Genomic DNA, 24,960 nt, shown 5'->3' on the forward strand with positions numbered 1-24,960 from the left:
TTGTTACAAATTTCAACAAGTGTTAAACATCATATCGGTTTAACCAACTTGTAAATTGCTACAAATTTCAACAAGTGGTAAACATCATATCGGTTTAACCAACTTGTAAATTGCTACAAATTTCAACAAGTAGTAAACATATTCTTCTTCTCTCTGCCCTCTGCATGGCTTCCACATACTCCTTTGCGAACCTTATAAAAGGTCTTCAACCTGGCTAACTGCAGTCCAACCTTGTGTTTTTTTTTTTTTCTTCTGGGATCTGAGATCTGCCCACTGAGCTCTTCTCTTCTCGGACTTAAGTGTCGAGATCTTGTCTACTAGAATCTTGGATCTGCTCACTCAGGTTGAGCTCTTCTCTTCTCGGACCTACTCATCTAGGCCGAGATTATGTCTTCTAGGATCTGGAATCCGGGATCTGCTCACTCAGGATAAGTTCTTCTATACTTGAATGTTATCTCCTTGGGAGCGCTTATGCCCCCTGTCTTTGCATCCCTTCTCGAAGGGTCTTCGTTCCTTCACAGGTATCTATCCTTCCATACCCGGAGGTCATCTTCGTTGTAGTATCCGCTTCGATCTGTTGTCTTTGGTGCGTCACCTTTCTGGCCGGCGTCTTTCACTCCGTGACTCTGGTCACGAGTTTCTGTGTTGCGATCGTCCCCTTCAACGTCGAGGTTGATAGGTCTCCCACTCTCAGCAGAAGCGTTGTCTCCAATCTGATCCTTCTGTCCGTCATTGGCCATCTATTCTTCTTTCTTTCATTGGCCATCTATTCTTCTTTCTTTTCCACAGACGGCGCCAAATTGTGTGAGTGATTTTCTGACCACACTGCCCGCTTAGTAACCGGCTGGAGAGCACCCGCAGAATAGATGGCACCTGGCTAACCTGCAACAGAAAGAGAAGATTCCGGCGGCGGTTCGTCCACCCGTGGGCACTGTAGACGTCCCCGAACGTCCCGGGAGGGGGAACCCTCGTTCTGTTCAATTGGGCTCACTACAGTTCAGGACTCTCAAATTGTCACGGTTCTTAATCTGATCTCACAATGTGCAATGTGAGATTAATAAATCACCAAAGAGTCCAAATTCGGCAAATCGTTTTGGAAAACAGATTTTTGTAAAGAAGTGCCAAACATGGACTGCTTTGCCAGATATAGAGTCGCCACCTAAATATTTATTTTGGGGAAATTTAGGAAACCCTGACTCGTTGCCTAAGGCCACGTGTTCGTCATCACCAAAGTTGTCTCGGCTCGGGAACTTGGGTACGATTGGGGAAGGTCAGCTATAGGGGTGTGCGCGGTGCGGGTCGGTGTGGTTTGAGAGAAAAATAGAAACCGTATGGCGGGTGGTGGATTGATAAAAGTGTCACTAGAATTTGCCATTTTCCTTATCAAAAATCAGCTGTTCGGTTGGCAAATAATGGCGGATTTGCCTTGGCGGTTCGGGCAGATTGGCGGTTTATAAAAAAATATAATTCAAATTACAAAACTTAAATCAAAGAGTAAAAAAAAACGAGAGATACCGTGATGTTAAGCATCTTGCGAAGCTTTCTTCTGATGCAGCAAGTGTATCAACAACATGATAATATCAACGACTATGCCATCAGTTCATTACAAGCATCTGTGGAAGCTACAATGATCAAATACAATACATAAAATTAATATCATTCAGGGTTTACAATATATTGAAAATGTTTACTGTTGAAAAGTATTTAGATTGAAAAGTGAGCTGATGCAAGTTTGCAACATGGCCAGAAAAAAAAAAAGATTGAAAAGTGAATTGGAATCCAACTTTATTTTGGATTACTGACATCTTGAATTCCCCTCGAGCAGTAATGTAATACTATATTTTAAGGTATAGAACAACAAGCAAACTTAAGTAAAAAAGAATTTTTAGAATCTTATAAAACATGATTTAATAGCGGTGCGGGTCGGTGCGGTTTGGAAGAAAAATAGAAACCGGCGGATTGATAAAAGTGTCACTAGAATTTGTCATTTTTCTTACCAAAAATCGGCGGTTCGATTGGCAAATAATAACGAATTTGCCTTGGCGGTGCGGTTCGGTGTGGTTTTGGCAGTTTCAACGGTTTCGGCGGTATTATGCACACCCCTAGTCAGCTATGAGCACCCCCGCTCGCCCAATCAAAGATCGGCCTCTACTAACCATGATATCTAGTTTTGAAAACATTATGCGTTCTTATTCCGGTTATTAGCCTAGATTTCCTATATGATGCGCACAGCACAAGTATAGACTGGGTCGCCTGAATTGGAACAAAGCATTTCATGTTTGTTTTGAAAACGGTTTGCTACTCGCAAGTAGGCTAAAATGCAAGTTTTGCCACCCTCAAGTGGGCTTAGAAAATATGATTTTGCCACTGTCTAGTGGGCTTAAAACTCATAGTCAATGCATTATTCCAATTCAGATAACCCAACCTTCACCCACAAGCATTCAGGCAGATATATCACATAAGCATATAGCCTCATGGTAAGCATGCTATCATGGCAATACTCACACTCATGCAAGGATACTAAAACATAAATGCTTACCGAGTACTCCAAGCCAAAATAGAAACTAGTTAGTAATCATATGCATGATCCTAGTTCATGTTAAGATGGCTAATGCAACACACGCAAGATGCAGCTACAATAGGCTCGGCTAATCTATGGATGGCATATGATGATGCTACAGCTAACACGTATTCAACTTGAAATTGAAATACAATGCAGTTAGTATGATGCGCCGAGCCCGGTGCATGCAAGACAAATGTATGGATGCAAAACATGCGAGCATAAGGATGCTAATTTAAACATGCCCTAATCTAACCACTGAAAGAGAATAAATAAAAGGGAGAAAGGCCTGGGATTGGAAGACATACATACACCCACGCACACTTATTACACGATTGCCCTCGCTCGGAGGGTCCAAATAAATAATACAGTCCGAATAAACAATTAAACTATTCTAACTAATTAAATATTACAAAACTTCTAATTAATTAAAAAAATTAACTAAGCTATGGAAAGCAGTAAAAGGCCTCGGGAAAAGGGATGCATGCATGCTCGGATTGGCTTTGCCCGGAAATCCATTGCCATGACACATGTTGCATCTGTTTACACTACTCTACACCTCTGAGACTTGCACAAATCCCAAGGATGCTCCAGAACCACCTTCTGAGCACTGTGGAAGGTCACCAGCCAAAAGTAAAGCCCACCGGCCATCCATCGACCATGGATATTGAAATCGGCCACAAATGTTTGGTCGATCGGCACTGTAGATGGCCGACCGGTCATACCTTCCTGCAAAAACTTGTTTTGACAACAGCAAAGGACAGACAAGGCATGACAATGCATTTCAAAGCAAATGTTTGCACAACCATACTCTATATCATGTTTAAGACTCAAGGGAGTATGGTGCTCGACTCTCGGATCACCAATCGTGCATTTCAATGCGTGATGGCCCAAGAAGCCAAGTTGGGCATTTTAATGTCAAATATAATGCACACAAACACATAAGGAACCCAACCTCAATCATGGTGATTCAAGAGGCAAGGCATGCATGCCAAATGCAACCTAAGCATGTGAGCTAAATATGCAATATGAGCATGCAAGCAAGTAATGTACATTAGGCACACAACCTAAGTGAACATGCATGCAAGGCATGAAGCAATGTAACAACATTTGAGCAACATGCAAAAGGTGGACTTAGACTAATTTGGGCAGCTCTCAAATAAGCCCGAAACAGTGGCCAAATGCTATGGAAATGAGGGCGAATGTTCATACAAACATGCATGCACACATGGTCCAACACTTAAGCACAAAGAAGCAATTTTTAAACACATTTAAAAGAGACTATTATGGACAAATGGCAAGCACATTAGACTCTGAAAAAAAAACATGAGGGATGATGCCAAATCAACCTATCAATGCAAGCATGTACCAAAGTAATGGGTTAGCCAATAGTTTTTAAAAAAAAAATTTAAATGTAAAAAAATTAATATATAGTGTTGGAGCTCTTCTTATTGAAATATTATTTTGTTATAATATATAGTATAAATAAATGTGACTGCTAATGGAATGAAGATTGCCCTATAATAAATGAACAATTTATGTTTAAAATAAATAATAAATAAATAAAATAAAAATAAAAATGAGGTGTCAGTTTTGGATATATGGTGAGGATGTAAATTACCACATGACATTTTATAGCCATGTTGTCTGAATATGCGAAAGTGTAGTGCAATGTTGAACAAATCATAGTCCTCATTGTCTTCAAACTTAGCAAACAATTGCTCCAACTGCTCTTCAATCTCTTTCTCGAAGTGATACGACACACCAAGGCGTTCGAGCACGTTGATCAAATTCATTTGTTCTGCTGCTTTACGTCCACCGGCTACTACCATGCTCCTCACTTGTTCTTTCAATACTTCAATCTCATTACCATACTTGTCCCATAGCTGCCCCCAACAACCCACCACATTCATTAATTACAACAACTTCACAATAAAATTTTGTTAATGTTGTGTTTAGTTCAAAGAATTGGATAGGAATTTGGACAAGGAAAGAGAAAAAATGTATAAATGGTGTGTGAAATGTTATTATATTTTATTTATATTTCACTCATTTTTTTTTTCAATTTTCAAATCTCTCACCAAATCTATAAATCAATTACAATCTAAGAGAAATTTATTTATCAAGAAAAAGTGTATAGAATTTTAACCTATAATGTAATAAAGTAGATATATATAAACATCACATAAGGTATAACCAAAAATCTTTTTAATCATAATCAAAATAATTGTTAAAATATGTTAGTGCATTATATTGTTAGTGTATTCTATGTTGTTATTAGCTGTAAAGTGTGTCCTAGCTGATCATGATGTCTTTGCTTTCGGTCCAACCTCTGTACACTCTTCTATAAAGAAGAGTAAGTTTCTCCTTATGTAATACACAACACTTAACAATCAATCAATAATACATGTATATTATCATGGTATCAGAGCCATAAGATTTAGGCCTATACTCCTTTCTTTCCGGCGGGCAGCCGGCCGGCAACCTTGCCTTCGCTGCCCGCGGGAGTTTTTCAACACATATCACTTACACATACCTCCTACTCCTACAGCTTCTCCTCCTACTTCAAATCAAGCACGAACAGAACCCCTTCGTGATCTCCGAATCGCTGTCGGCTCTGAATCTCATTACTTCCAACCACACCTGGGTCGTACAACCCATGACCCGATCCGATTCCAATCGATCTGACCACCAGTCCCACGGCGGCGGCACCTCCTGTGGTGTCCGCTCCGCCGAGAGGCAGCCCAGCCGGAATCTGAAAAGTGATCCTCCAATCTCTCTTCCCCAAAAGCAGAATCCAAAACCCATAAAAAAAAATGCTTTCAAATCCATTAAAATCATCATCTCTTGTTCTTCATAGAATCAACACCACCACTACAAACACTTGCCACAAACAATCCCATCAACGGCGTACCCCTCTAACGTGCGCCACTCCGGTGCCGGACTCCGTCGCGCGCTACCACACTCACGCCGTGGGTCCCAACCAGTGCTGCTCCGCCGCCGTCCACCACATCGCCGCTCCCGTCTCCACTGTCTGGTCCGTCGTTCGCCGCTTCGACAACCCACAAGCGTACAAGCACTTCGTCAAGAGCTGCCACCTCATCGACGGCAACGGCAACGTCGGCACCGTCCGGGAGGTCCACGTCATCTCCGGCCTCCCCGCCATGTCCTCCAACGGGAGGAGACCGTTGGGCAAACCCACTTCTTTGAGCAAGAGCTTTGATTTCTCTTGGCATAGGTCGTTTCCTTGGTAGAACTCTGCTTTTGCTTTGACCTCTTCTATGATCAGAGACATGTTTTTTTGCCTTAACCTCTTCTGTGATCAGAGACCATTCATTAGGCAGGCTACTTTTCACAAATCCACCACTAGCACTCTTTCACACCATTAGCACACTTTTTCTTTTATTTATTTATTTTACTTTTTTTTTAATTCTTTTTATACCATACCCTCCCGTCCATGTCATCCCACTTGCTGACCATGCCATGTTCACCAGACACGGTCTCTCTCTCTCTATAATTGCTACCACACCCACCACAGTACCGATCTCTCTCTCTACTCACGGACAAAACCCTTTTTTTTATTTAATCCCACCCACTACGCTTGTTTCCCTCTCCTTATCACATGCATGTGCACTTTTTTTTTATTCTACTTTTTGGCAGGTTAATGGCTTGACACTTTCAACCCACGTGCCTCTCCTTTTTTTTTTTTTTCTTTTATTCTACTGTTTTGACTCATCTTTCCACCACCTTTTTTATTCTACTGTTTTGCCCCATGCAACACGCAGCATATAGAAATTTTTTTCTTATTATTAAAAAGTGGTCTACTCAATACCCTCATGTTTTCCACTGGCAGTGTCCACCTTTTGCGCTCCACTTTCTTTATTTTCTTTTATTTTATTTCTTTATTTTTTTTATTTTTTATTTTTTTTTTAATTTTTTTTTTCCTTAAAAAAAAAAAACACACCATTGCAGATTTTCACTCTCTCGAATTTCACGCATCTTCTTTTTGATTTCACACGCAGATGAACTGCCAACCAAACTCAACCTCATTTTATTCATGTCGGGGCTCCCCCCGATCACCATACACGAAAAAAAAAAAAAAAAAAAAACCAAAAAAAAACCAACAAACAAACAAAACCACACCAAAACAACAACATCCACAGGCGGGATTTTTCTCTACTCTGCCGCCGGTCTCTTCTTTTTGCCTCCGTCCTGGACGGCCCTTGACGGTGTTGCCTCTGTGTTTCCCACTCCACTGGGCATGATCACTACTCCCTGCTTCTCCACTGCAGCATATGGCGGCCCTCCAAATCGGAACATCACGGTGGCCTTCCGCTTCAGCTCCTTGTTTTCTGTCTTTAGCACACTTATCTCTGCTCGCGCATCCTTATACATACGTTGGAGTAGAGCCAGCTGGGAGTTTAACTGTTGCACCTCATTTGTCCTACTCTGCAGCCGGTGCGACAAGTTTGTGACCGCCGTCATGGACTCTACACATGCCTTCAAAGTATACTGATTAGCCTCCACATCCGTTTGCACTGCCATTTTTTGCTCCACCGACCGCATCAGAAAGTTCAACGGCGCAAAACCGGCAGTGTTTGGTTCAGGTTCACTGGCCACCGCACCCGTTATCTCTCTTGTTGACTCGTTGAGGTCGGGAAAGAGAGTCAGCAGACCACGGGACGACGAAGCCATTTTCTCTCGCAACAGAGTGTTACAGACTCTCTCTCTCAGCACAACAGTGTTACAGCCTCTCTCTCTCAGCACAACGAAGAGTTTTACAGAGGATTTCGCAGGTTTTTTTGCTTCTGCCTCGGCCTCAGGCTCTGTCTTGGTTAAATAGCCGAGGCAGCCACGCGCATCGCGCGCCTCTTGACGCCGACAACCTGGCACGCCTTTTCATGGCACGCCTTTTCATGACTCGGGCACGCCTTTTGAGGGCACGCCTTTTGAGGGCTCGATCTCTACATCCATGTATATCTTTTGGGCAGCCTATATACACACTCATACAGTGTCTTCTACACCGGTCCGCTTTATCAATCCCTTTGTTTCAACCTCAAATAGGTTTCTATCTTCACACCTATTTGAGTTTGAGGGGGGGTTATACACAGTATCATGTATAAGTCGCTCATGGCGCACTCCCTAAAGTCGCCCCCTTGGTGCCCCACCACAACCTCTTCTACAACGGTCCGACATGACCCCATAAACTGTCTTCTACATCGGTCTGACACGACCACACAGTGTCCTGCTACATCGGTCCGACATGACCTCGTAAACTGTCCTGCTACATCGGTCCAACATGACCCCGTAAACTGTCTTTTACAACGGTCCGACATGACCCCATAAACTGTCCCGACATTGATTCCGGTCAGCTTCTACATCAGTCCGACATGACCCCATAAACTGTTCCGACATTGATTCCGGTCAGCTTCTACATCGGTCCACCATGACCCCATAAACTGTCTTCTACATCGGTCCGACATGACCCCGTAAACTGTCTGCTACAACGGTCCGACACGACCATACAGTGTCTCCTATCCCATTTTTAATTTTATTTGTCAGCTTATTTTTCTGTTTAGTTCCTCTCTCCAAACTCAAGTTGGTTAGTTTCTATCCTCCTTGAGTTTGCGGGGGGCTGTTAAAATATGTTAGTGCATTATATTGTTAGTGTATTCTATGTTGTTATTAGCTGTAAAGTGTGTCCTAGCTGATCATGATGTCTTTGCTTTCGGTCCAACCTCTGTACACTCTTCTATAAAGAAGAGTAAGTTTCTCCTTATGTAATACACAACACTTAACAATCAATCAATAATACATGTATATTATCAATAATAATCATAATAAGTCATATCTAATGCTACAATGAATCGTAATTAACTCATAACTAACACTACAATAAGTCATAATTAAATATTAAAAAATAATGTTATATCTGCCGCATATAGTATAGAAATCGAATTTTCCATATAAGGATATATTTGTTTACATAATATTATTTCTTTCAAATTTTTATTTATTTTTAAAGAAAAAAATTCTAGATACTCAGAAACATGCAGCGACACGAATTAAGAAAAGTGTAGAGATCCACTCTTATTCATTCAGAAAATTTTAGATTCGATGATTATGTGCTAAAAATTAATTTATATAATTTGAGTTCATATGAGATCTATATATGATAAAGTAAAGATTAATTTTTGAACAACTTCGTTCGGATACTCTATCGTGGCAGTATATGGTAATTCCTACGGTATTTTCAAAACCACGTGGTGTTGAACATATATACTATATATATTTTTGGCCCTTTCCAGAGAGACCACAACCCCAAACTAGGGGTGAGTATGGTTCGGATTGGATCGGATTGAGGTAAAATCAAAACCAATCCGTTATTTACGGTTCTTGAAAAATTGGAACCAATCCAATCCGTTTAAATCATGGAACCAATCCGAACCAATCCATTTAAATACGGATTAGATCAGTTTAGGACCACGGATTCACATAATTAAATAACAAATATATATATATATATATATGTATATAACACTTTAATTTCATAAAACATAAACATAGCACTGTATTAGTTCCACAATAGCAACATGTTTTTCTATAATAGCGACATACTGTTCTAGAATTTAAAAAACCATAAGAAAATTGGTTTCACCATAAGTATTTAGACTATTACAAATTAAAACTAAAAACTAACAAACAAAAGTGAAAAATCTAGAAATCCTCCAGATGTTAATTTGTGATTATGTATCAATTTTAAGCAATAAAACAATTCCAATCAAACAATAAAAGATAAATCAATACAACGATTTTACGTGAAAAAATCACAATTTGACACCTCCAACTGTGATTAAAAAATCACGGGCAACAACCATAAAAACAATCCACTAAAAAGATTTAAAGAAATTACACAGGTATACTCTCAATTACCTAACAAATCCACGCCTAATTGAACCAACCTCTATGTGCCTCTTCCAACCCCGTCTTCACCTCAGAATTGTCTTTTCAATGAGCCACTCCAGAATCCACCGAAGTTTCAAGCTCGAATTCTTCAGAATCCACCGAAGAATAATTCTCTCTTTTGTATAACAAACAAAACCTTTGATGTACTCTATTTTAAACCATGATTTGAATACTCAATAAAAACATCAAAGAAAACCTAACAAAATATCTCCAGACATAAACCTTAAGATCAAAAAAGAAGATATGGAGAAGTACCCTTTAGCTTTGGAAGAAAACCAAGCATTTGTAGAAAACCAAAAGTAATCCTAAATTTGGAAGAAAACCAACTCCTATAGAAATCCGGATTTTGAATCTCGCTCGAGCGAGAACCTTAGCTTTCGTGATTTCTACTAGTGCCTTGGCTCGAGCAACGAATCCTTAGCTCGAGCGAGCAATCAACTCTTTCAGGTTTTTGTATGGACGCAATCCTTAGCTCGAGCGAGAATTCCTTGGCTCGAGCGAATTTTGCTCGAGCGAGCATTCCTTGACTCGAGCGAACATGGGCGGACATGCAATTTTGAATGCAATTTTGCATTTTGTTTCGGTCGTGAAGTGGCAATCTTGAAAGTATTAACATCACAAACTTCTCTGAATGACACAATTCGGGTTGTATTCGCATCTAATAAACTCATAGCCTCACTAAAATAAAAGTGTGAAAATAAATACAACTGAAAGGAGTTTTGTCAAACGGTGTTGCCAAGAATAAAACCTAACAAAAAGTAATAAAAGAAGATATTATACGATTTTATATTTGAGTTTAGATTTCATATAGAATAAAAGAAGATACTATGGGGGATAATGTATAATAAAAATATAGACTATTTATATACGGTCCGGAACGGTCCGGATCGGTTCCAATCCGGAACCGTGGGGTTCAATCCAGAACCAATCCGTGGACTACGGATTTTTAATTCTTCAATCCGGAGCCGAACCGCGGATTCAAAAAATCAATCCAAATCTATCGAATTGGACTGGACTGGATCGGATTACGAATTTCACGGATTCCTTGCTCAGCCCTACCCTAAACAAACAGAGAGACAAAGGGCGACGGCAAGGCAACGGCAGCGGCGAGGAGGCGACGGGGGCGAGCTTGACCTGGAAAAGATGTTGAACATACCTCTTTAATGATCAAACCAACCAACTGTGAAAAAACTTTGAGAAATTTCCCAGGTCCATTTTCCTGTATGTAAAGACACCAAGATGATGTCCTCTTCTGGAGTCCATGGCCCTTTATCACAGCAAGGTGGTCTACCCATCTCTCTCTCTCTCTCTCTCCCTCCAACTATTTCACACTCAAATCTTTTTGTTTTATCAGCAAAAATCCTCTCTTTTTCTCTTTTTTCTTTCCAAGAGTTTCTTATTTTCTTGTCCATATTCATTTAATTACAAAACAAAAACAGTAAAAGACTCAATAATAAGTGATCTTTGTTCCTGGGTTTCACGGCAACCAAACAGGTTCTGGGTTTTCTCTTTCCCTCTGAGAACCAATCTTGAGAATGAACTCGTCGCCGCCTTCCCTCGCCTCGCCACCGGAATCACCGTCGGCCACCCTCTTTCGCGTTTCGCCTCCGCCCTTCTCTGTTCGTCTCTCTCTCTCTCTCTCAGACTGGCTAGGGTTATGGAACAAATGAGATAGAAAGCAAAAGAAAAAGGAAAAAATAAAAAACCTTAACAAAACGGCGTCGCTTTAAAATTAACACATAAAACACTGCAGAAAACTATGGTAGAAGATCTGAACTCAATTTCTGAATTGATGAGGGTATAAAATTGATAAGAGTGAATTTGCAGTATTTTGCAATGGAGATGTAATAATTACCTGTTTATCTAAAGTGAATGAAGTGAACCTATCACCCCATAAACTAGGGGGAAATTTGGCCAAGTGGCGAGTACGCTCGGCGTTGCCATTCACCATATCACCAACTTGAGATGAAGCCATTTTTAGATGAGAAAATAAATTAGCTTTATCTATCTTGGCTGGAGGATGATACATTTGGGATCTATAACTATATACAGGAGTGTTTGGTGATGTTTATTTTGGTTGATTTATAGATTTTAATTTTGGAAAAGTTATTTTCGATTGTTTGGATAAATTTATTTCAAACAGTTTCTGATTCTAGTAATTTATTTTAACTCATAAAAGTTTATTTTGAGAAGTGCTCATCCCTTATTTCTTATTATCAGCTTCTGCTATGAACATGTTAATTTCAAGTTATACTCTTAGATTTTTATTATTATTATTATTATTATTATTATTATTATATGAGAAATATAGACAAGCAGTAAATAATAAAAAATAAAAGTTAATTCAAAAAGTTATTTCACAGTTTATTTAACAAACACTACTTTGTAATTTAAATCTATAATCTAACAACTACACTAAACAGATTAACAAATTAACAGTTTTTGATTAAAATTATAATTTATAATTTATTAAATTAAATGTCAGTTGCTTTACTAATAAAGAATTACAAATTTGGTTAAAGTAATAATATTCATACTTGAGGACCCATTTTGACAGAACTGCCAAATTTGATTTGTCCAAAAGTATAATGTGGCCTCATTTAAAAGAGATGTCAGATTTGGTTTGTCCAAAAATATAATGAGGCATTTAGGTTAGTTTGGAAAACGTTTTTTTTAATTAAAATATAAGATAAAATAAATTGAAATATTTAGAATTGATTGTTTTACTGTGTAGTTAAAAAGTAATTGATAATAATAATAATAAATGTGTAAAGAGAAGAGAAATGAATATTTGATTTTTTTATATGATTTTTGATATTTTTAATGATTTTTTTGACTAAAATATATATTTTATAAAAAAATAAATTACACTTTGCTCTTTTTATGTAAAATCACTTTTTTACTTTGGCATTTAAAGTTTTTTTTTTTTTTTTTTATTGAGCAGTGCTAGAGGCCTCAAATTCGAGGCCTCCAATTTGGCTCGAATGCCACCTTTTTTTTTTTTTTTTCCTGTGTTAGTTAGTTATTTTTATTTTGTTTTGTTTTGGTTTTTTTTTTTTAAGGGTGAGTTAAAATGTCTAATATAAATGTGGTTATGTGTAAGGGTGTGCCAAAAAATTAGACATCTCGCACCAAATTATCGTACAAAATTATATGAAATTAACAAAATTTAACTAACAACTCAAGTGATCAGTCAATTTTATCACTTAACCAGTCCAACTTAATTGATTGATCAGTTAGACTATTGGTTAAAATTCGTTAATTCTATATAATTTTGTACGATGAGTTAGTATGTGATGTCTAGTTTTTTGGCACACCCCTACACATAACCACCTTTAAAAAATAAAAATAAATAAATAAAACCAAACCAACACAGCCTAACAAATTAAATTAAATTAAATTTAAAAAAAATTGATCAATCAATTTTATCACCCAATCAGTCTAACCCAACTCACTTGTAGAATGTATAATTTTTTAACACACCCCTATACATAACTACCCTTGCAAAAAGAAAAGAAAAGAAAAGAGAGGAAAAATAAAAATAAAAAATAAATAAAACCAAACTAACACAGTTTTAGGAGGAAAAAAAAAATTCAAATTTGAGGCAAATTCGAGCCCTCAAGCATTAATCTTTTTTATTTTGACCTTTCATATTTTAAGTTTTTTTTTTATTTTATTTTACTCTTAAAGTTAATTTTTGTTTAAAATTAAACAGAAAATAATATATTGACAATCACGTGGCAAAAAAAAAATTATTATTCGCACCTCTGACATAAACTTAAAATCTGATATAATAATATATTTTTTATGTTATGTGACAATTATTGTGGTATTTTTTGTTTAATTTTAAACATAGATTAACTTTAGCAGTAAAATGAAAAAAACCTAAAATATGAAAAATTAAAAAGAAAAAAAATTAAACTTTAAAAGCCAAATAGATCGATGACCAAATATAAAAAGAGTGAAACGTAATTTATGCTGTACAAAATTGTTTAAGGCTAGTTCCTCCCCAACAGACTTTATGCCATTAAGTGCTGCTAGTTTATTTTTTTCATAGGGCTGGGCTTTCTTCCCTTATGTGGTCGGATCGAAGGGTATTGTTAGATCCGTGGAGACTCATTACGGGTCTCGTTTCAATAATTCGAATCGTTAATGTGTAGAACTTATCGAGTACTATATGTCCGTAAAATATCACATTGATCGGATATCGACAGCTACGTGATTAAATTAGTTTTGTATAAAAAAATAGACGATGAAAAAATAAATGATTGATAAAAATCTGATCCGATAAGATAACTATCACTATCCAATCAACGTGATTTTGTATAAGCATATAGTACTCATCGAATTTTACACATTGAACAGTTTGGATTATCAAAACGAGACCGTGATGAGTTTTCACGGGTCTAACAATATCCTCAAATCCGAACATGGACTGAAGGGAAGCCTAGCCATTTTCATAATATCCACACATGCAAATATGCGCGTATAGTTACAAAAAAAAAAATTATGAAAAATGGTTGAGAGCACTGAAAGTGGTGCTCTAATGGCACCACTAATGATGTGGTGCCTATAGCTTGTTTTTTTTTTTTTTTTGGCATTCCCAATACATTAGTGCTATTAGTGGTCTTTTTTTCAGTGGTATGAATCATTGCTGAAAAATTATTAAGGGTTCGTTTGGGAAGTAGATTGGCTTTTTGGCTTTTTAACTTTTTGGCTATTTTAGCCAAAAAGTAGTCTCGTTTGAGAATGACTTTTTGACTTTTTGTAAGAGAAAAAATGTAATGATTATGAGTTGGCTGTGATGTTTTGTCTTATTGAATTAAAAAACCTATTTATTCTTTTTGTGACTAAAATAATCCCAAACTCATCCCAATCCATCTTCCCAAGGCTAAGTGTTTCGAGTGTATTGTATGACAAAATCATCTATTAATTACAAAATATCATATTCTCATGTCTCAATACAAAATTATAGGCTCCACCTCCTCTCTTGAACCACCATCTGGCCATGTCGTAGAAACACTAATTTCTCTTTAACTGAAGTGGACCCATTTCAAGATGTTAATGTGCCACTTATTTTATTTTTTGTTATTTCAAAATTTTAGAATTTCATAATTTTTATTATAAACATTCATTTTAAATAAGATTTATATTTTTAAAATTTACACAATAAGATCTATCAAACAAAACTAATATTGAATATAATTTTTTGTAAAAAAAAATATTCAGTATATTTAGTTTCAATTTTTTGAATTTAGTTTTTTGAAAACTGAGTTTTTATTTTTCATATTTTTTTCTTTTTAGTGAATATTTTTTAAATTTTAAGCATTTTTTTTTCTTTTTCAAATCCACCTTACTTAGATGTATCTAAAAAATAAAGGGAAAATTGGTCTAGGGTCCCTCTCCCACTTTTCATAATGGAAGAGATCCACAAAATTATTTTTTGATGTCTAAGATCCCTAAACATACAACAGAGAAATTTCAGTCCTTTATACTATCTTCATCATCTGACCCACCGCCATCCCCAACAACCCGACTCTCAGTAGCGGTGACCATTTGTTCCTTGCATATATGCGAGCGATGGCATTGGGTAGTAATTTCCTTGCAGAGGAATCTTATCATAGGTTTCTCTCCGGCTCATCTGAAAGCCATTCAAATCAGAAAAGAATATCCGTCTGTTATCAATGTCTGTCTTGTATCTAACTATTAGTTCTTTGTCATTGAAACTCTGACCAAGAAGCTCAACATGATATTCCTTCTCAATGAGAAATTCCTGAATTGTGTTATCACCATTATAAATTCGGGTACTGTGCGAAATTAGGCTTTTATCCCAAGCAGTATTCGGGAAAGAGAAAACTTCCTGCATCAAAGGACCCTCTGATACCACCACTTGTGCACCAGCGTGTATGATAGAATCAGCACCACCAACAGGTTTGAATAAATACGCTCCACTTTTCAAACTAGAATACATACCTATTTCTTCACCGACAACATTTTCGTAACCACCTTCACGGTTTACTTTCTGCAACAAACCCAGATTGGCATCGAAAGTGAGAATTTGGTGCCGGTTACGGATTACTACAGTGTCTGCACTTTCTAATTTTGAGCATGAATATGGTGTTAGATACAAGACCGGGATCAACCGTGAGAAAAGTGATCTTCCGGTTGAAGCTAGAGAAATTCTCTAATTTTTTAACTGAATTTTCTCTGGGTTGAAACTAGAGAAATTCTCTGGTTTTTGAACTCAATCATCAAGTTCTGTTCATAAAAATACAACTTTACTGTAAATAGAGAGAATTTCTCTGGTTTCAATCCAGAGAATTTCTCTGGTTTGTCTGGTTTGAAGAGAATTTCTCTGGTTTTGGACCAGAGAAATTTGTGGGTTTGTGGGTTTGTTAGACATGGGTTTAATTGTAGTTAATAGAGACAGAGAAATTTGAGAAGTCAAAGAAATTTCCTGGATAGCCATAGAAATTTCCTTTCCACAATTTTCTCTGGATTTATTTGATACTCAGAGAAATTTCAATTTTCTCTGGAGAGAATTTCTTTGGAACTGAAATTTCTCTGGATTTCAATTTTCTCTGGAGAGAATTTCTCTGGGACTGAAATTTCTCTGGATCCTGTTAAGGGACCTTAGACATCATGAAAATATTTGATGTCCTTTATATTATAAAATCATAATATCAGGGACCTTAAAAAAAATACCCCAAAAATAAAATATTTGTGAAAAAATATTCTAAAAAATTAATAAATACACAAAATACGAAAAATATAGTGAATTTTTGTTTTTGTTTTTTTTTTTTGTATTTTTGATATTTAGTGAATTTTTTAAAAAAAAATCACAAAAATTATACTTTTTAAGTGTATTTATGTTAGGTGTGTCTAAAAATTAAAAAAATTGCTTAAAATATTTAAAAAATACGAAAATAGAATTTTTTGAAAAGTGTTTTCAAAAAACTGAAAACAAACATAATGATTCTTGTAGTTGTATGAAATTGAGAATTTTTCAGTTTCCAAGTTTTTCCAATTTTAAAAGTAATAAATTTCTTAGTTTTGCACAACAATGTTTCATATAGTTGCTTTACTAATTTTTTTTTTTTTGGTAGTATTTTATATTTAATAGTATTAGTCTTATTTGATAAAACTTGACGAGTAAGTTCTAAAAATATAGATTTTATTTATAAAAAAATAGATGTGTAATATAAAAATTATGATATTTTAAAGTTTAAAATACAAAAAAATACTCCCTCCGTCTCAAAATATTAGTCTCTTATTTCATTTTTTATTATCTCAAAATATTAGTCTCTTTTTAAAAATCAAGAACTAAAATAATACTCTCTCTGTTTCAAAATAATAGTCTATTTTAGAGAAGTCAACTTTTTTTTTTTACTGTACAATTATTACATTTTAAAATTATAATTTTTGTAAAATACAAAAACATAAAAATGAAGGAACACGTGACGACGACGACGACGACAGAAAGGAAGAAAAAAAGAAGAAGAAGAAGAAGAAGAAAAACAAGAAAACATACGAAGAACATAAAATTTTTGTAATTCATTCAAAAGTATAGTTACATTCACAATTGTTGCATTCACTATAATCTAAGGGAGAGTCATCTCCCCTCATTTTAAACATATAAAAATTAGAATAACAACTATTCACTAACTATTAAAATTTTGACAAATGATAACAGATGCCTCATAAGTATTGTTTAAGAAAAAATTTATAATACACGCTTCAAAAAATGTATGTACTTGTAGGTGTTGATTTCCGACCACACAACCAAACGGAAAACTCAACTGGAGAGCACCGATAGAATAGATTCAGCCCGAACAATCTGTCACAGAAAGATAAGAATCCGGCGGCGGTTCATCCACCCGGGGACACTCTAACGATCAAATCAATAATCAATATCTCTTAAAGATAGCAAATGGTGCTTAAACTCACAAGAAAGAACTTACTACTCACAGTATATCACACATACTTGAGACCCACGGGGGTGCCCTGCTTTTATAGCCACCACTGACCTGATCCTTGTAGAAGCCTCACTTTAGTGGATTCAAGTTCAATGCTCATCCTGGACTCTCAACTAGATAGGGATAAACTCCCTAAGAGCTTTATCTTTATCAAGACTGAGATCCACCTCTGTTCTAGGACTCTTGTCCCATATCCGCTCATCTCGGATTCTAGTATCTCCACAGACAACCTCGACTTAGCCAAGATCATTTCGGCACATGACCAAGCCACGTGGCACCTCGACTAACACTTTGGCATCACCTTAGTCACGTGCTGTCATTCATAAAATGTGTCCACACAATTGTTCCCTAAGTTTTATTATCTCGGCAACCTGGGGTGATGAAACCTACATCGTTTTTTCATATATCATGTCGGCTAAAGTTCAATTTTCTCTTCGACCGAAATCATGACTCATCGGATTCATATAACCAGGACTCAACTGTCCGCTTTACCAAAGATCAAGAACCAAGAATCAATTTCTTTAAACCTTTCAATGGAGACCGCTTCTGCTTCTATGGCCAAGATCATGGCCTCATTACTTCAAGAATTGTAAGAGCTCTGCTTGCGCATGAGCTGTCATGCACGGTCTTTTCAACCATTTTTCTCTTCACGTGTCCTTGCCCCATTGGTTCGTACTAGACATGTGATATCAGGCCGCGTGGATTCTGTTCACGCCGCCTAACAAGCAAGTCGCCTAAAGTGTATTCATTCCATTTTTGCCGTCTTTTTAGTTTTTGACAAAACACACTCTCTCTCTTTTCGTCTTCTCACTTTGTGAATTTGCATTCCCTCTCTCTACTTTGAGTTTCTCTCTCTAAAAATTTCCCAAATTGCCATTTTCATACCCTCGAAGCTTTGCAACTACCTTTTCCGTCACTGTTGGCACGCCTTTCATCATTTGACTCTGATTGTTCAAGTCGTCTAACTCCGGCACATCTCACTCTGGCGTCTCCTTCTTTGGCTCCAGTCGGTAAGTCCCTAATTTCTATTCGTACTGTTCATATTTTCGAATAACTTGTACTGTTATTCGCCATATTATTTTACATTGTGTCTGTTTAAATGCCTCACATGTTGCTATTGACTCAATTTTCTATTTTTCATCTATTATCATGTTCTGGTCATCATGAGTCATTTCTGGTTTCTTAAATCTTCACTGTGCTTTGAATTTCATCATTTAGAATGTCAAACGTGCTTGTTTGCAATTTGTGCTATTCAATCTATCTCTATGTCTATATACATTGTTCGTGGTTCTTGCACACACATATGTACTGTTCATGTGTTTAATGCTTTAACAATTTGTCACTACTCTTGACTTTTGCACATTTGCACACAGCTACTCAGTGTTCTTAAATCTCTGTTGCTTTCTTGAGTTTGAATCATGTTCTTTTATGTTTTCTCTTTGACTTGTTTTCTAGATTCTTGCCATTGCATCTTTGTTTTCGTACTTAGTTTTTAGGTTTGGGATTTGCCTAGAAACCAAACACTTAGGTAAAACAGAAACAAACTCTCGGGTGAAGTTTTTAGACCCATACCAGTCACTTTTTCCCGAAATCTTGCTCCAACTTCACTAAACGGACATCATAGGTATGTTCAGGTGGAGGGTAGACACCCCGGCCAAAATAGAGTATTTTCGATAAGAGTTCTCCATCCCAGTCGACGTTCAACTCAGGTTTGCTAGGGAGGAGAACTCTATCATGCCTGATGGAGATTCTATGCCCTTCTCAGTAGTTGCCTTCATAGAGTGTGAACTTAGGTTCCCCTTAGACACCCTATTTAGGGAAGTCCTCCACTACCACAAACTCAACCCTATGCAGCTAGCCATCAATTCCTATAAGGTTATTAATGGTATAATCGCCTTAGCACGCTGAGAAAAGGCTAGGATTACACTAGCCAACATCCAATTTTGTTACACAATGTGTGGCCTAAAGTCTGAAAAAGGCTACATATATTTCCTTAAGCCTAGATCCACTACCTACAAACTAATAGCCGACCTTCCAGACTCCAACAAGGGTGTTCGAGATGATTACTTCATTGTCTCGGGCAACTGGGAGTTTGCGCCTAATGACGATCTTCATCTCTATCCTCTGCACCGAATAGTTTTTAAAAAGAGTGATGGTAAGAATGGAGTCATCCCATAACCCTCCCTGTTTAAGATTCATCAACTCATCTATTGATACTAATGTTTGCTTCTTTGTTTTTGTAGCTCTTCCCCAACCATCAAAGGACTTTCGCCAGACCTTCTTCCCAAACCCATAACTTAAAAGACTATTGGGCTTGCCTATTGAAAAACGCAAGGCCCCACTACTGCTCAATTACATTCCGACCTACAAGTTTGTCCTTCCTAACGTTTCCCGCCGAAGTAAGACTCCTCATTCTACCACAACTCCACCAGCCACTTCATCTCTACATTGGATCCTGCCTCTACATTGGATCCTGCCGACCAGCCGTCCACTTCTGCCCCCTAGCTAATTCCTTTAGCTCAGCGTTAGTGCCGACACAAAGCTCATGCTAACGCTTCAGCCGGCAGAACTCGAAGTAGAAGATGCCAAGGTCTTGAGTTCTTGGAGGCTGACCCTTCAAATCAGTCTATTGCCCTTCCGATAATTCGTTTTGGCACCAAGGTTACCGTCGCTGCAACAGCTGACGAGATGGGTCGTAAACCAGCCGTAATAGAAGATATTCTCGCCAACATTCCTAGGGTTGTGACTGTACAGTCCTCCTCTTCTCCATCACAGTCCAAACCAAAGGCAAAGAGAGTAAAGAAGGTTAAGGCCAAGGCAACAGTGACTCAGATTGACTCTGAGGACACTGTGCCGATCTCCAAGCTGACCGAGATCAAGAAGAGTTCAACTACAGCCGAAAAGAGACCAGCCGAGGTCGCAACACCTAATGCCCCACCACCAAAGAAGCCGAGGTCTGATCGCCCAGAGGGAAGCAGCAACTTTCCTCGCAATATGACCTGGGCACCCGAAGTCATGGTGAAGAATAGACCTTTGAGAGTGTCAAGGTCGGCGCCGCCCTGTCAATGGTTGTACTCCTACCAAAAGATATGAACCACATGGCTGATCTTCATGAGTATGAGAACTTTGGCTTAATGATACAACACTCAGTCTTGATAAGTCTCCTGTTGTATTCTTTCAAGCTTTTCAATACTTAGCCAAAACACTTTTTTACCAATCTGTTTCATTCCTTATAGGCTATCCAGCATGTGCACTCATATGCGGTCAAGACCGAGATGATGACGAAGGAGTTAGAAAAAAAACTCAAAAAGCTACCAAACTCCTCTCCTCCCTCAACCATGTCGTATCGAAATCTGTTGGATCAAGCCAAGGCTGCTCAAACCGAGGCTGAGACTAAAGTCGGAGTTACTGATGCTATTACCGAGACTGCTAAGGCCGAAGCAGAGGCTGCCAAGGCCAGGGTGATAGAGCTAAGAAGGCCATTGACTCAAAAGAGGCTAAGGTCAAGGCGGCCAACGAAAAGGCTTTTGAAAAAAGCCAAGCCACCATCTATGACCCATACAAAGAGCTAGTCAATCTGGCTTGCAACCGAGGTTATTACCTCGGTTGGACGACGACGCTCAACAAGTTGTCTATCCCCATGGACTCCCCACTCAGAGACATCAACCAGTTCAATGTGCCCTTCCCTCATTCTTTAAAAAAATTCGAGGATGAAGTTGAGGAGGAAGACGCTGAGGCTGATGATACTGATGAAGAGAGGGACGTTGCATGTGGGGCCAAGTCCTCCACTCTGAATGAGCAAGTCCTAGACTTGACTCAAGATGATGAGAACGAGGTCTCCAAAACCATCTCTTCTAAGAAGACGACATCTGAGACCGAAGTCCATATAGCCGAGAAAAGCCTTGATGATACGTTGCTCGAAATTGATGCTGAGATAACGGCAAAAAAGGAAGCCTTACTGCCAACCAAGGCTGACACAACGCCAATAGCCGAGGTTGAGCAATCTGACATAAATGCCAATGTTTCCAGCACTTGGGATTTTTTCTTTACTCTGAACTTTTCTATTTCAATTGTAACTTCTCTTTGTAACTTGGACAAGTAATCTCTTATGCCAAGCCGAAGTGTCTTTTTATATCTAAACAAGTTTCTACTTTGAATGCATGCCTTCTTTTCTTCTAAGTGTTGAATGTATCCTTGTTTCTTTCTGCTTTACTACTTTTCTTCTATGCATTGTACGCTTCCATACTTAGAATATTTTTGCACTTCCGCAACTTGCTTTAAGTGATTTCTTGGGATTAGAACACCTTGGACAAGAATTACCTTGGATCCACCCATAGTTCGTTACCTCGGACCAAACTACCTCTAAGTTCACCTTTTATTGTGATCTTGGTCAAACAAGACTTAAAAATATTTGATTCAAACATTTTTACAAGTGTTCTTCCATTACTTGTACTTGCTGTATTCTAGCAGGACTTCACCCTTCCAACCCTTCCAAGCCTGATAGCTTGGTTGGTTATCTCGGGTAATGAATACCTCGAATACCCCTTCCCTTATTATCTCGGCTAACTTCAACTTGTAAATTGTTCTGAATTTTCAACAAGTGTCAAGCTTAGTCTAACTTGTAAATTTCTTCTAAAAATTTCAACAAGTGCCAAACTCGCAAGCTTATTTATCATTCCTGCTCCCTGCTCCCTGCCCCCCTAATGTGAACCTAAGTTCCACTTAAGCTCACATTATGCGTTTATGGTCTTTTGTCGAAGTCAGATTCAAACAAAGATTAGCCGAGGTGTTTAACCTTGGTTTCTTTGTTAATCTAACTAAAGCAAACTTAGTTTCATTCTACCGACACATTAAGCAAGTCTGATTTTATTCAACTGAGTTCAACTCTACTAATATGGCAAGTCTAAGTTAATTCAATTTAATTCAACTCTATCATATGTGTTAGACTTATTTATTTTGATGATTTATTTAATTATGTTTTAATTTATTTGAAAGAGAAAAATAGAATCCAAAATTTATTTTGATGATTTATTTAATTATGTTTTAATTTATTTGAAAGAGAAAAATAGAATCCAAAATTTATTTTGTTGATTTATTTAATTATACTTTAATCAAAATTTATTTTAATGATTTATTTGAAAGAGAAAAATAGAATCAAAATTTATTTTGATGATTTATTTGAAAGAGAAAAATAGAATCAAAATTTATTTTGTCCCATTATTTCTCACCTAAACTTTTATCCTAAATGTTGTTAGAATGTATTTAATATTTGATTAAATCAGGAGTTCAAACAGCCCAAAACAAATGTTCAAATAGCCTAGCACAGCAGCAGACCGAAAGGTTCAAAAGGTTCAAGTGGAAGATATTCAAATTTGTAATGATGGAGGGGAAAATATTCAAATTGGTAATGATGGAAGTACAACAGCTATAAACGGCTATAAATTCAAATGACTACAATGGCTATAAATGGCTATAATTTTCATTATATATACCAAAGCCTCTAATGTAAACAAGTTGCAAAAAATCTGAAAATATTCTTTGATCTATAATCACTCACATCTATTTTCAGAAATTATACACTGAGCCTTATAGCTTTAAGCTCATTTTTCCTATGTGAGGTTTATAGAAAAACCAAAGCTTCATTTTTATATCCATCTTTGAGAGATAATTCTTGTAACTTTCTGTAAAAATAAAAACACATTCTTTTCAACCTTGTAAGAGTGTAGTACACTCAGTATTCTTGACTTAGAAAATCTGTGTAAAATTCGTGGAGGATTGCTTCCATTTGTAAAGAGATGTGGGAGGGATGCCCACATCTCAAAAGGAACCCAATAAAGGACTTTCTGTAGAGATGGCTATCTGCTGAAAAGCAGAACCTGGTCGACTTCAATCTGGTCTTATGTGCCTCTTTGCGGTCATCCGACAGTTTGTCATCCCTTAGGAACATTACTATTACATTCATCCAGCTTGGACTCATCTCTACACATATTGCTTCGTACTCCGTGATCAGTGGTTCTACACTTGGGCCTGACAAATAATCAACCATTATTGTCCTTGTCTCTCCTGATTTCATTGCACTAGCCAGGTTAGCCAAGGCATCGGCATGACTGTTATCATCTCGGCTGACCTGCTGTAGCCGACAATCCTGGAACAATGTTAGCAGTCTAACAACTTCTTTGACATAGGCTATCATTCTTTCATCTCGGGCTGTATACTCGCCTATTGCCTGATTCATAATAAGTTGGGAGTCATAGAAGACTACCACCTCATCGGCTTCCATTTCTGCTACTAACTTCAATCCTACAATCAGTGCCTCTTACTCTGCTTCATTGTTTGAGGCCTTAAACCCCAAACGAATGAACTGCTCTAATATTCCCTCATCTAGCGATACTAACACTACTCCTACCCCTGCTCCTTGACGGTTTGAAACTCCATCAACAAACAGGCGGAAGGAGTCGCCGATGTAGATGTCGCAGGGCTTTAGTTTCTCTTATTTCTTCTGTTTTGCTAGAGTGGGGTTCTCGGGCCCCAATTGGGTTTCTTCCTGCTCTCTTGGGCATCCCAAGCCGCAGCTCACAAGAGTCTGACGCGGGATGGCACTAGGGAGGAACTCGGCCACAAAGTCATCCAGAACCTGACATCATACACACCTCGGTGAGCCCTACCACGCCTCCTGCCTTTACCACCACGAACTTGACCCCTTCCTAACATCCTAATAAAGGACACAAGAGAAATAATTTAGCAGAATAACTCATATGTGTTGGTAACTTGACTCACACGTTCGACTACAACAATCCCATATATTTCTCTACCATATACACAAGTCAATTTCATTACACATAATCACTTAGTCATGTAAACACATACGGATCATTCTTTCATGATGAAATTTGTCCCACAAAAAACCAAGAATTCTTAGTAGAACGGGTATTGATCAAGTACCCTTCTAATGAGACCTCAAAGAATTTAACAGGCGCAAACAACATCCCAAAAGTCCAATCCCATACCCATTTAGTCACATAAGCATGTTATCACATAGTCGCAAAATGCATAACACTTCCTGAGCATGCTAGATGAACCCATTGTGGCTAAACAACCACTTCCCATGAGCTCAAAGTATTCAAACCCGGTAGCTCTGATACCAAGTTGTAACGCCCCAAATTTCTAGCCCAAATGATAATGCAACAATCATGGCTCTCTTAAAGGAAAACCAAATATAACTTCTCATACTTGCATTACAAAATAATAATAGTTCCTCATACGATATTACATTGATTCAACAACAAGTAAATAACCAAATAACCACCCCAAGGGTTTACAATCTTCCAAGGCTTAAGCCCGGTACACAAAATGGTTATTCAAACCCACACATACATAGCCCTTGGCTTAAAAATAGGATCACAACAAATGATAACTTTAGTGCTCTCAACACACACATTTCCACGCCCTCAATTAGGC

The 24,960-nt window shown here is 37.5% G+C and overlaps 1 protein-coding gene and 1 pseudogene across 1 annotated transcript in view; both read right to left on the reverse strand.

Moving 5' to 3' along the window:
- LOC114282627 (valerianol synthase TPS1A-like) overlaps nucleotides 1–11,584 on the reverse strand; it is a 35,018-nt gene extending 23,434 nt beyond the window's left edge. The window contains exons 1-2 of the mRNA XM_082900253.1: nucleotides 11,382–11,584; nucleotides 4,182–4,446 (exon numbers count right to left, since the gene is read on the reverse strand). Of these exons, the coding sequence (XP_082756379.1) occupies nucleotides 4,182–4,446; nucleotides 11,382–11,555 (439 nt within the window). The 5' untranslated portion in view covers nucleotides 11,556–11,584. The remainder of the gene's footprint in view (nucleotides 1–4,181; nucleotides 4,447–11,381) is intronic.
- A 3,481-nt stretch (nucleotides 11,585–15,065) lies between these two features.
- On the reverse strand, nucleotides 15,066–17,602 carry LOC145805194 (alpha-mannosidase 2 pseudogene; annotated as a pseudogene).
- Between the last annotated feature and the right edge of the window lie 7,358 nt (nucleotides 17,603–24,960).

Source organism: Camellia sinensis, chromosome 13 (genome assembly GCF_055761805.1).
Source record: "Camellia sinensis isolate YWXY chromosome 13, ASM5576180v1, whole genome shotgun sequence".
Lineage (NCBI taxonomy): Eukaryota > Viridiplantae > Streptophyta > Magnoliopsida > Ericales > Theaceae > Camellia > Camellia sinensis.